The 14,035-nt window shown below is 39.7% G+C and overlaps 1 protein-coding gene across 1 annotated transcript in view; it reads right to left on the bottom strand.

Moving 5' to 3' along the window:
- Positions 1-14,035, bottom strand: part of GASK1B (golgi associated kinase 1B) — a 71,580-nt gene that overhangs the window by 45,176 nt on the left and 12,369 nt on the right. The window contains exon 3 of the mRNA XM_055550084.1: positions 5,740-5,954. Coding sequence (XP_055406059.1) covers positions 5,740-5,954 — 215 coding nt within the window. The remainder of the gene's footprint in view (positions 1-5,739; positions 5,955-14,035) is intronic.

Below are 14,035 nucleotides of genomic sequence, written 5' to 3'. Positions count from 1 at the left end.
CATTGTAAGGCAATTATCCTCCAATTAAAAATAAAAAATAAATATGCTGCATTTAAAATATTAATTATGAACCATCAGAAAGAGAAATTAAGAAAACAATCACTTTTACAATTGTATCAAAAGGAATAAATTAGCTAGAAATAAACCTGATCAATGTTTATGATTGATAAACATTGGCGTCTATGGGGTCGCACAGAGTCAGACACGACTGAAGCGACTTAGCAGCAGTAGCAGCAGCAGCAAACCTGATCAAAGAAGAAAAAGATCTGTGCTCTGAAAACTATGAGAGATTGAAGATGATAAAACAAATGGAAAGATATTTTGTGCCCATAGGTTGGAAGAATCAGTTTTTGTTAAAATGACTATACTACTCAAGCAATCTACATATTTTAGTGCAATCCCTGTCAAAACACCAACGGCATTTATCACAGGACTAGAGCAAATAACTCCAGAATTTGTATGAAAACAAAAAAGACCCAAGAGAGCCAAAGCAATCTTGAGAAAGAAGGAAAAAACAAAAAAAACTAGAGTTGTCACAGTCCCTGATTCCAAGCTATACTACAAAACTACAGTAATCAAAGCAGTATAGTACTGGCATAGGAACAAACGTATAGATCACTGCAGTAGAATGGAGAGCCCTAAAATAAACCCAAGCTTATATGGTCAATGAATCTACAACAAAGCAGGCAAGAATATACAGTGGGGAAAGACAGCCTCTTCAATAAGTGGTCGTGGGAAAACTGTACTGCTGTGTACAATAGAATCAATCTGGACTACTTTCTCATACCATATGAAAAAATAAAGTCAAAAATGGATTAAAGACCTACATATAAGGCCTGAAACCATAAATCTAAGAGAAAACCTTAACAGTATGCTCTTTGACATCTGTCTTAACAGTATGTTTTTCTCTGGGATCTATCTCCTCAGGCAAGGGAAACAAAAGGAAAAATAAACAAATGGGACTACCAAACCTAAAAGCTTTTACATGGTAAGATAAACTGTCAACAAAAGGAAGGCCACTTCTGAATGGGAGAATATATTTGCAAACTATATACCTATTAAGGGGTTAATATTCAAAATATACAAAGAATTCATACAATTCAATATCAAAAAACAATTTAAAAATGGGCATAGAATAGGTATAGACAGTTTTCCCAAAGAAGACATTCAGATGGCCAAGAAGCACATGAGTAGATGCTGAACACCACTAATCACCCTGGAAATATAAAACCACAAGGGGAAAAAATCAGCAAAGAAAGGGACTTTCCTGAAGTCCAGTAGTTAAGATTCCACACTTCTGCTGTAGTGGGTGAGGGTTCAATCCCTAGTCAGGGAACTAAGATCCTGCATACCAACTGCTCTGCTCCCCAAAAAATCAGCAAATAACCACAAGGAGATACTACCTCACGTCTGTCAGAGTAGCTATAATCAAAAGATAACAAATTTTTGGCAAGAATGTGTAGAAAAGGGAAACCTTGTGCAATATTGGTGGACATAAAAATCGGTGCATCAGGTCCCATCACTTCATGGCAAATAGATGGGGAAACACTGGAACCAGTGACAGACTTTATTTTCTTGAGCACCAAAATCACTGCAGATGGTGGCTGCAGCCATGAAATTAAAAGCCACTTGCTCCTTAGAAGAAAAGTTATGACAAACCTAGATAGCTTATTAAAAAGCAGAGGTATTACTTTGCCAACAAAGGTCTATCTAGTCAAAGCTATGGTTTTTCCAGTAGTCATGTATGGATGTGAGAGTTGGACTAGAAAGAAAGCTGAGTGCCAAAGAATTGATGCTTTTGAACTGTGGTCTTGGAGAAAACTCTTGAGAGTCCCTTGGACTGCAAGGAGATCCAACCAGTCAGTCCTAAAAGAAATCAGTCCTGAATATTCATTGGAAGGACTGATGCTGAAGCTGAAACTCCAATCTTTTGGCCACCTGATGAGAAGAACTGACTCATTTGAAAAGACCCTGATGCTCGGAAAGATTGAAGGCAGGAGGAGAAGAGGACAACAGAGGATAAGATGATTGGATGGCATCACCAACACAAATGGACATGAGTTTGAGCAAGCTCTGGGAGTTGGTGATGGACAGGGAAGCCTGGCGTGTTGCAGTCCATGGGGTCACAGATTCAGACACGACTGATCAACTGAACTGAACTGAACTGATGGAGGTTCCTCAAAAACTTAAAAAATATACTGCTATATGATCTACTAATTTCACTTCTAAGTATTTACCTGAAGGCAACATTAATTTGAAAAGATATATGCACACTATTGTTCATTGCAACATTATTTACAATAGCCAAGATGTGGAAGCAACTTGTGTCCAGCCATAGATGAATGGATAAAGATGTGAGATATCTATATATATGTATATATATATTTAAAACTTCTCAGCCATAAAAAAGTGAAAACTTGCCATTTGTGACAACGTGGATGATCTAGATGGCATTATGCTAAATGAAATAAGTCAGATAAAGACAAACACCATATTTATATGTACAATCTTAAAAACAAACAAAAAATCAAAACAAAAGGAAAACTGACTTCTAAATGTAGAGGGAAAAAAACAGGTGGCTGCCAGAGAGGAGGGAGATTGACAGGTGAAATAAGTGACAGGGATTAAGAAATACAAACCTCCAGTTATAAAATAAACAAGTCACAAGGATGTAACATACAGCATAAGGAATATAATTAATAATATTGTAAAGACTTTACCAGATCTGCCACCTGATCTGCCTCTTGAGAAATCTGTATGCAGGTCAGGAAGCAACAGTTAGAACTGGACATGGAACAACAGACTGGTTCCAAATAGGAAAAGGAGTACGTCAAGGCTGTTTATTGTCACCCTGCTTATCTAACTTCTATGCAGAGTACATCATGAGAAACGCTGGACTGGAAGAAGCACAAGCTGGAATCAAGATTGCCGGGAGAAATATCAATAACCTCAGATATGCAGATGACACCACCCTTATGGCAGAAAGTGAAGAGGAACTCAAAAGCCTCTTGATGAAAGTGAAAGTGAAGAGTGAAAAAGTTGGCTTAAAGCTCAACATTCAAAAAACGAAGATCATGGCATCTGGTCCCATCACTTCATGGGAAATAGATGGGGAAACAGTGTCAGACTTTATTTTTTGGGGCTCCAAAATCACTGCAGATGGTGACTGCAGCCATGAAATTAAAAGACACTTATTCCTTGGAAGGAAAGTTATGACCAACCTAGATAGCATATTGAAAAGCAGAGACATTACTTTGCCAACAAAGGTTCGTCTAGTCAAGGCTATGGTTTTTCCTGTGGTCATGTATGGATGTGAGAGTTGGACTGTGAAGAAGGCTGAGCACCAAAGAATTGATGCTTTTGAACTGTGGTGTTGGAGAAGACTCTTCAGAGTCCCTTGGACTGCAAGGCATCCAACCAGTCCATTCTGAAGGAGATCAGCCTTGGGATTTCTTTGAAGGGAATGATGCTGAAGCTGAAACTCCAATAATTTGGCCACCTTATATGAAGAGTTGACTCACTGGAAAAGACTCTGATGCTGGGAGGGATTGGGGGCAGGAGGAGAAGGGGACGACAGAGGATGAGATGGCTGGATGGCATCACTGACTCGATGGATGTGAATCTGGGTGAACTCCGGGAGTTGGTGATGGACAGGGAGGCCTGGGGTGCTGCGATTCATGGGGTCGCAAAGAGTCGGACACGACTGAGCGACTGAACTGAACTGAACTGAATGACTTTGTATGGGGACAGATGAGTGCTAGCTTTATCACATTGCTCATTTCAAAATGTCTGCAAATGTCAAATCACTGTGGAGTATTCCTGAAACCAGCATAATGTTGTACATCATTTCATTTTTCAGTTAAAAAGAAATGAAATAAAGACTGGAGGTTTTTTTCAGTTCAGTTCAGTTCAGTCATTCAGTCATGTCCGACTCTTTGCGACCCCATGAATCGCAGCATGCCAAGCCTCCCTGTCCATCACCATCTTCCAGAGTTCACTCAGACTCACGTCCATCGAGTCAGTGATGCCATCCAGCCATCTCAGCCTCTGTCGTCCCCTTTTCCTCCTGCCCCCAGTCCCTCCCAGCATCAGAGTCTTAGAAGGTACAAAAACCCACTGTGCAGCTTTCAGTGAGGCCACTCCATAACTCCCCAGTGGGCCTTGAGGGCAGAGGAACATGGGTAATGAAGTCATTTGTCTCTCATCTGGGAGTCCTTTATCTTCTGCTAACATCTATGGCTGGCTTACCTGTTAGCCTACAAGCAGAGTAAGACCTCAGACACTTCACAGTTCTCAATAATAACCTCTTTACACCTCAGTGACTTTACCTGTACAATGGACAGAAGGTGTCTACCTCATAGAGACAGTGTGCTAATAAATGAAATAGTAAGATTATACATATACGGAGCCCAGCCTGAGCCTCACAGCTGCACAGCTCATCAGTATCTGGTGCTTCCTGATGGCCTCCTCCCCAAACCAAGTGGTCTGGTCCCAACTCAGTTCTCACTGGTGGCTCTGAGGCATGGACACCAGAGATCGTCTCTCCTTGAAAGTTCCTAATCCCTGTCCTGTGGCTCTCACCAAACTGGGTTTCTTTCTACACTTTTTTTTTTTTTTTGGCCACACTGCATCTTGATTGCTGCCTGGGCTTTGTCTAATTGCAGTGAGCAGGGGCTACTCTCTAGTTGCAGTGCACAGGATTCTCACTGCAGTGGCTTCTCTTACTGTGGAGCACGGGCTCTAGGGGGATGGGGCCTTCAGTAGTTGTGGCGTGTAGGCCCAGGTGCTCTGAGCATGTGGGATCTTCCTGGACCAGGGATCAAACTCGTGTCCCCTGCATTGGCAGGCAGATTCATAACCACCAGATCACCAGGGAAGCCCCTCTTCCTACTTTTTTTGTCCCTCTCTAGTTCCTTGCTGAAAAGGCACACACACACATATGCACAACACAAAATTAACAAAAGGAGAATGTTTTGCAGATGTCCTAAGAAAGTCCTAAATTGACACAAAAAGTACTAAATAACAATACAACAGGGAGCTTTTCTAAAGTGGAAGAAGAGAAAAGCAGTAATTGGAACGAGAGGACAGAAAGAGTCATGAGATCCTCATCAGAAGGAGATAAAAGTTATAAGAAACCTATAAAACATTTAATCATGCAGTTATGTAGATGGCCAATATTTATTATTCTCCAATGTCAATCTTAATGATGTATTTACAAAGAATTACTGGACAGAGAACAGGAAATGGTGACTGTAAGAAAAGTGACCAAGGGACCACTGAAACAGTGTGGAAAAATAGACAAAAAGCCAAACTTCTACTATCACAAGATCCCAGGATTCCAGCCCCATTTTGAGCAGTTGTGACAACTTGGGTGAGTTACTTAACCTCACCAAACTTCCGTTTACTTACCTTCCAAGTGCTGTAAGACTACCTACCTTGAAAAGCCACTGATGGGTTATCATAATAAATTGTATCTATGATAGATATGATGATTCTAGTAGTAATGTACTGAAGAATTACCTATTCAGAAATTAATAAAAGGGCTGAGGGACATTTCTGAACATTTCCAAAAAGATATAATGTCTTATGACGTTGTACCAGGCTTGCCAAATACAACATTATAGAATTTAAACTACACTTTCATAAAAACCCAAAAGGTGCAGAAACTTCCTAACTGCAGGCTTCCATAACTCAGAGTTAGTCTCAAGTAACTACTGACTTGATTAAAAAAAAACTTACCTGTAACAAAAAATCAAAGAGGGCCATCTTAGACCACTCGTGGTGATGTATTTCAGTACAGCCCCATTCAGGCTTGGGTACTCGACCATTCTGCCAGCACTTCTGTTTCAGCAACTGCTGATAAGTTCCCCAAGTGAGCTTAACAGAAGAGTGGGTCTCATTATTTGTTGGAGACAAAGATGGATCCCAGAGGATGAAAGGACAAGGGCGGCCATCTATAAAAGCAAAAAAAAAAAAAAAGAAGAAAAAAACAGTTAGCAAGTTACTGACTCTGTGGGTGCCCTTGGATGTCATTCACTCTTTCACAGCTTTACACTCTCACCTGTCATGTGCTTGAATTGGATTAGATGACATTTATGTTCCCTTTGTCTTCTGAATAATTTAATATTCATATACCTTTATGATGCTTCCTGATAACAGTCTTATACGATGGAAAGTTACTATTAGACAAGGAAAGAAAAGGATTTTAAAAAAAGATACTTTATAGATGTGGCAGGAATAGGCCTGTAACCACCAATAACAACGCCCTCTGGTTAATGTGGTTTTATTCCACATCTAAAAGCAGCCACCATGAAAAAGGAAAGAATCCAGACATTTATAATTGTCTATTCAGTGTCTGAGTGGAGCTGCACTCTATTTGTAATAACAACTGTCTGATTTTCTGAGGCCACAGTATGATGTTAGGAAGAAAAAGAATTTTTAGAAGTTGCAAATTTAAAAGTGAAATTGTATGTTTCACACTAGTCACTATAATCTCCAAAGAAAGAGAAAGGAAGGAAGAGGTTTAGAGGTGTTTTGGTTTTTTTGTTTTTTTTTTCTTTTCTGATAGAACAACGGCACTACTGGTAAATGATCATTTATTCACATAAAACCGCATGAAGTACATTTAAGCAAATACCTTTTTCAATTTCCAGTGCATAGAATATATTTCAAAGAAAATGCCACTTGAATGTTTTTGATAGTTTAGAAATTTCACTGCTAAACTGTACATTAAATGATACTGCAGGCTTAAAACCAAAAGTATCTCTCTCAAGCCTCAATGTCTGTCAAATAAAGTCACTCAAAGAGGATGATGAGCAGCTTTGCTTGTAACTTAAAAATCAGAATGATCTCTTGAAAAAAAGAAAAGAAAAGGAGTCACAAGGATGTGAAAAATCACATTTAACTCATTCTTAACAAGCCTGAACAATAGAAGCCTCTGAAACTATGGTTGGAATGTCAAGACACATCACAGGGATTTTTAAAGCTTTTTCAAATAACCTGAGAGGTTCTCAGTCTCTAACTGAGTTTGTTTTTGTTAAAGACTTATTTTCCCACCCTGCTTGTTTGCCTTCTTATCTCTGGTCTTTAATGTAAGGACAGTCACTCTTCTAACCACTCTTCAATTTGGCGTTCCAGGGACCTCAATAATATTAATAACATTCACTTAATCATTCTAAGCACCTACATTCCACTTTTGTTCAAAAGAAAAATCTTTCTCCTTTTAGCCTTACAATTTAGGCCAGGGCATGTAGAAAGTCCTTTAGACTGTGGAAAATAGGTCACAGTCACTGATGTACAATTAAAAAAAAAATAAAGAAAGAGGAACCATAACTAAAGAACTTAATTGTTATCTCACTCCTTTTTATTTCCTTTACTGTACTAAATGATTTGGTGCTACTGGGACCTAATTATCTTCTTAGATGCTAGATAAATATAATGTTAAATGTATATGCTCCAAATACTATGCCAATTTTAAAAATAATAATAAAAAATTTCAGGTAGAAGCAGTCAATCCTAAAGGAAATCAACACTGAGCATTCACTGGAAGGACTGAAGCTCCAATACTTTGGCTACCTGATGCGAAGAGCCAACTCATTGGAAGAGACCCTGGTGCTAGGAAATATTGAAGGCAAAAGGAGAAGGCCGTGGCAGAGGATGAGATCGTTTGAAAGCATCACCAACTAAATGGACATGAATTCGAGCAAACTCTGGGAGACAATGGAGGACAGATGAGCCTGGCGTGCATCAGTCCATGGGATAGCAAAGAGTCAGACATGACTTAGTAGCTGAACAACAATAACAAGAGGAGCAGTCCATCATGTAGTGGGGGACACGAATAAACCAGTGTAACCAAACACATGTAAGGGACACAGCATAGCTTTCAAAGATTTTTTGTTTTTGTTTAGTCACTAAATCATGTCCAGCTCTTTGGGACCCCATGGATTGTAGCCCACTGGGATCCTCTGTCCATGGATTTCCCAGGCAATTATCCTCCAATAACAAAAAAGAACACAAATACCAAAAGCTGGAGAGAGTGTAGAGGAAAGGGAACCCTCCTACACTGACTGTTACTAGCAAGGCAAATTGGTGCAGACACTGTGGAAAACAATATGAAGTTTCCTCAAAAAACTAAATATAGAGCTACCATATGATCCAGCAATTACAATGCTGGGCATATATCTGTAGAAAACAAAAATACTAACTTTAAAAGGTACATGCTCCCCAATCTTTGCAGCAGCACTGTTTACAATTGCTAAGATACATGAACAACCTACGTGTCCATCAACAAAAGAATGGGCAACAAAGATGTGGGATGTGTGTGTGTGTGTGTGTACACATTCAGTGAATACTACCTGGTAATAAAAACGAATGAAATTCTGCCATTTGCAACAACATGGATGGACCTGAAGAGTATGATGCTTAGTGAAATAAGTCAGACAGAGAAAGACAAATACTCTAAGTTATCACATACTTGTGGAATTTAAAAAATAAAGCCAATCAAATTATGTAATAAGACCGAAACGGATTCACAGACATAGAGGACAAATCAGTAGTTACCAGTGGAGGAAGGGAAGTAGGAGGGGCAAGACAGGGGTAGGGGATTAAGAGTCACAAACTACTATGCATAAAAACAAAGAAAAAACAAAGATATATTATACAGGACAAGAAAATATAACCATGATTTTTAACAACTTCAAATGGAGTATAAAACTACAGAAACATTGACTCACTATGCTCCACATGAAACTAATAAAATATTCTAATCAACTATAATACAAAGAAATATATATATATACAGCCTTAGAAAACAACACTCATCTACAATCTCCTATCCTAGTAACTGGTCCTATTATTTGTGTATTTACATCAGATATTTTCCCATGTCTTTCTTTCACACCTGAAAAAATTGTTTTTAGAAATTTAAGGAGTACAGCTTGTGGTTAGAGTTCAGACTCTGGAACCCAAGAGACTTTCTGAATTCTGGTCACATTACTTCTTAGATCTGTGATGTAAAACAAGTTATATAATGTCTTCAAACCTCGCTTTCATCCTCTGTAAAATGTAGGCAATACTGTACCTTCCAAAACTAACTGCATTAGGGTTAATGGGATCATGCATTTAAAGTTCTCAGCATGGTGCCTCACATATATGCATATCCTAGAAAGGTTTTGCTTTGACCGTGCATGCATTATAAAATCACATAATTCATCAGCCTTCCCTTAGCCCTTATTTGTTTATTGAGCATCTACTATATCTCAAGTGTTGCTCTAGGCCTAAAGCATACATACATACACACATGCATACATGTCAGGTTTTCAGTTGTTTGGTTTTTGTTTGTTTTGGTGTTTGTTTTGTTTTGTTTTTGTGGCTGTTTGGCTTTCATAGAACTTACATTTCCACCAAGGGAAAGATGCAAACATTATAAAGGATCAGAGACATTTGGAATCATCTTACATATATAGTTTGTCAGAACTGTTCCACTAAATGTTATTTTGCAAACATGTCTCTTACAATTAAATATTCTTAAGCATTATCACTTTAACTGTGATATCTAGCCCTGTGGTCAGATGGTGACTGAGGGCCATACAATGTCCATTAGCAGGCACTCAACTCCATTGCGATACAAAAGCAGTGGCAACAATACACACACAAAGGGTGGTGACTAAGTGCCAATAAAACTTTATTACAGACACTGAGTATACGTTGTATATATTTGTAAGGGTCATAGTAATATTATTATGATGATATTTTTTCAACCATTTAAAAAATTGTAGAAACCATTAGTAGCTCACAAAACACAAAAATGGGCTGTGGGCTATCTCTCACCCACAGACTGTAGAGAATCAACTATTACCATTTCTGTCTATGAGTATATTGCATTTCATTTACCATTTTCTTCCTTTTAAACCTTAAAATTTTTTGAACGATACATTTTCTATTAAATCATTTTAAAAATTGTTCTCAAACGGCCACAGGGAGCTTTCAGTAGATAGGAATAATTGGTTTTCTGTTAGTATCGACTGTTTTCCTCCACATCCATCTCCCGTTAGCAAATATTCTGACTGTCACAGAAAGAGGTTCTATCCTGCCCTGCCTGACATCAGTCACCACGGGAAAGGGGCTTCCAGAAAGCAGGGCCAGCGCCAGTTCTCAGAGTTGGTAGGCCACCCGCTCTTCCTCCCAACAAACAGGTCTTGCAGAGTATTTGTGCACATTGCCCTCCCTTGAGGTACTGACAGCTGCCAGGATGGCTCCAGAGCTCAGAACTGTGAGCAGCTACTGCGAAGAGAATTCCACTTTGTATAAAATATGGCTGATAACAGCATTAAATGAACTTTGATAGATCTGAAGGCATGACAGAAAAATAGTCTCTGAAAGCAGGAAATGGGTTAAAGTAACTTACCTGAAGTGCCTCAGAGATGAGCTGCATTCATCTCTTCACATTCGGGTTTGTCAAAATGATGCAGCACTGTGCTCTCCAGAGAAATTTTACAGTGAAGAAATAAAATTCTAACTGTCAGAGTGGGGAGGAAGTGGGTTTTAAAAGATATGTGGGTGCTCATGTAAACTAAAGGTTATACAGCTGTCTTTTAAAAAAATGAGACTTGCCAGTATAAAACTAATATTTTTTCCAAAATCTGAATAGATCCCCTGAATTTTTATGTTCTCCCAAGTTTGTTCTTTATTCAAAAGTACAAAGAAGACATTCTTTTGAGAAGATGAATGTGAAAATCCACGAAGAATGAATGCTATACACAGCCTCCTCTACCCTAGTTTACTAAGTGCCCTTCACCTTCAATCAGTGATGGGTCTTGTTGAACTATAGGGGGAGTTGTCAGTCTGCATCTATCACTGGGCAAAAATAAATAAAACATCCTGAGCTCTGAAATCAGAAGCCTTTTTTTTAATCACATGGGCCAAGTTCCAAGACTTCTTGTGAACAAGACAAAAAGGAAAGTGACAGTTCAGCTCAGAGCCTTTCATTAAAAATAACTCCAAAATCCATTAAAGAAAACAAAGACCAGCCAAAACTTGAGGCTCATCTTTGTTACTGTGTCCAGTTCCAATGCAACTGTCTGATGCATTGAAGGAAAATTTGAACATTGCAAAACTCTAATCTGCTAAAAGCAGGTGTTGAAGGGGTGTACCTCCCTTGAGAGGGTAGCAGGTATCTGGTTATTAATGAATGATCTGCCCTATTTTTCTACAGTGCCTTTCACAGTAGGGTTCTGGTGTTTAAAAGTATTAGACAGAAGTGAAAAAAAGCAGGTAGGACCTCTTGGCTTAGTGTTGATGAACATGGACAAGTTAGTTAATGTGAGAGAAGGTAAATAAGAATGCAAGATTCTGATGGCCTTGCGGGAAAGGGTAGGGACAGAGAATAAGATACTCAGGTTTTTAAACATCCTCTTATTCCAAAAGCATGTATTTACCATTACCCCTTAATTTCTTGACCCATTTTGTCCCTGTGTTTTGGATAGAAAGAGTTCAGAGTGAAGCATACCAAAAATGGAGGACCTACCAGATCCCAGTCCAGGCAAGACCCATGCTGTAGCTAGGAATTCCGCAGAATCAGACAAATACATGTGTAATGATGATCAGGTTACGTGTCTGCCAGTTGAAGAATGTTCTAAAGGGAGTGAATGAAGGACTAAAATAAAGGCTGAGCTCTCAGTGCAAAGACAAGTAAAACAAAAAACTGCTGGGCTCTGGAATTGGGCTATAGCCGTTGATAAGAAGAACCTTCTCTGAAGAAGAGCTGAGCATGTGGGTGGGGTTGAGAAAGAAGTCACAAGTATTGACTGTACCCCCCCCCTTTTTTTTTTTTTTGCTCTGTTGGGTCTTCATTGTACCATGCAGGATCATTAATTGTGGCATGTGGGATCCAGTTCCCTGACCAGGGGTAGAACCTGGGTCCCCTACATTGGGAATGCAGTCTTAGCCACAGGACCACCAGGTAAGTCCCAGGGTTCTACTCTTGACAGTATCTCTGGTCTCCATAAGACTGGAGCCCAGTCCTCCAGCCACACTGACTGAGGCACTGAGCACTCCAAGAGGTAAAAAGACCATCTTCCAAACCTGTCTGGCAGGGTGGTGAGAGGTCCAGACAGACACTGAAATACAGCACTGTCACATATTAGGAAGAACCAATTTATATTAGGTTTTTATGATTTTAAAAGGGGAAAGCAACAGAGAGGCAGAATTCCATATATTTTATATGTTAAGAATCTGTGCAGACAATCGAGCCCTGAATACAAGGTCTTGTTTTAGGAATCCGATTTCTGGATGATTTAGTTCTTGCAACAAAAAAATAAATGCATTTAGTTACTGTTCTGTTTCACTAGTTTTCTTGAGGTGGAACTGAGTCTAAATAATCTCCACATTTCCTCAAGCATTAGCTAAGCGTGAAGCACTTGTGACTTCCTCCACCACAGACGACCCAAACAATCCAAACCATCAGTTCCACTTTAAAAAGTGTCCTTCTTTGTTCCGAAGCTTTGACTCATGGACAGGAACTTCTGCTTTCGAGGTCTGCCCAGGACTTCCGCTATGAAAATAGAAACTTCCAGATTCTTCCTGCCTCAATATTCCACTTTGAAAAACAGGAACCAACCTCAGCTTCAGAGGATCGTGAGGATGGGATCACTGCCAGGCTCCACAGACAATCACATTTTGCCAATAAAGTGTTCGTCACATCTGGGTGATGCAGTCCTGGGCCATTTAGTGTTTGCTAATGTAGATGAAGAAGCCATGAACTCTTGACTGGAGTAAGCTTCCTGCAGTCCAAAGCCCATCACATCACCCTTCTTCTTCAGACCTGTCAATGATTCTCCATGGTCTGTGGGATGAAGTCCATGTCTTTCCATGACACAAACCCAATCATTCTCCACTTTCCCCCTCCAACCGCTAATCTCCTTTTCCCAGAACTGTTTTCCAGGCACATGCTCTCTCCATATTTCTACACCCACCCATCTCTCACTTCATCCACAGTCTGACATTACTGCTTCTACATCTTTTTGCAATGCCCCTAACTATCCCCCTAAATACACATCCCTCTCTGTGCCTCAAAAAATATCTCCATTGAGGTCTTTACCTGACCACTCTTGTAGGATAGGTTTGCTTAGCCACCTCCCACCTTCCAAGATGGGAGCTCTTGAGAACAGGGAGTCATCACCAATCATCTTTGTTTCTCCAGCTCCTGACATAATGTCTAGACCAAGTATTCAAATATGCTGATGAATAAATGAGTGAATTTTTCAGAATCCCCCACTTTCCAAATCTAGACTGTAGGTTCTAAGCAATAGTCCATGGCCCCTGAATAAACACTTGGTTGATGTGACCTCCTAGTAAGTGGTGATTTCACTGTACCCAGAAAGTAAAGAGGAACTAAAGAGCCTCTTGAAGGTGGAAGAGTAAAGTGAAAAAGCTGGCTTAAAATTCAACATTAAAACAAAGATCATGGCATCTGGTCCCATCATTTCATGACAAATAGACAGGGAAACAGTGACAGACTTTATTTTCTTGGGCTCCAAATCACTGCAGGTGGTGACTGCCGCCATGAAATTAAAAGATGCTTGCTCCTTGGAAGAAAAGCTATGACACACCTAGACAGCGTATTAAGAAGCAGAGACATTACTTTGCCACCAAAGTCTGTATAGTCAAAGCTTTGGTTTTTCTAGCAGTCATGTATGGATGTGAGAGTCAGACCATAAAGAAAGCTAAGTGCTGAAGAATTGATGCTTTTGAACTGTGGTGTTGGAGAAGACTCTTGAGAGTCCCTTGCAAGGAGATCAAACCAGTTAATCTTAAAGGAAATCAGTCCTGAATATTCATTGGAAGGACTGATGCTGATGCTGAAGCTCCAATACTTTTGGCCACCTGATGTGAAGAGCTGACTCATTGGAAAAACCCTGATGCTGGGAAAGATTGAGGGCGGGAGGAGAAGGGGATGACAGAGGATGAGATGGTTGGATGGCATTACTAACTCAATAGACATGAGTTTGAGCAAACTCTGGGAGATGGTGCAGGACAG

This window comes from Bubalus kerabau, chromosome 16 (genome assembly GCF_029407905.1).
Source record: "Bubalus kerabau isolate K-KA32 ecotype Philippines breed swamp buffalo chromosome 16, PCC_UOA_SB_1v2, whole genome shotgun sequence".
In the NCBI taxonomy this organism is placed as follows: Eukaryota; Metazoa; Chordata; class Mammalia; order Artiodactyla; family Bovidae; genus Bubalus; species Bubalus kerabau.
This window is presented reverse-complemented; position numbering and strand designations above follow the sequence as displayed.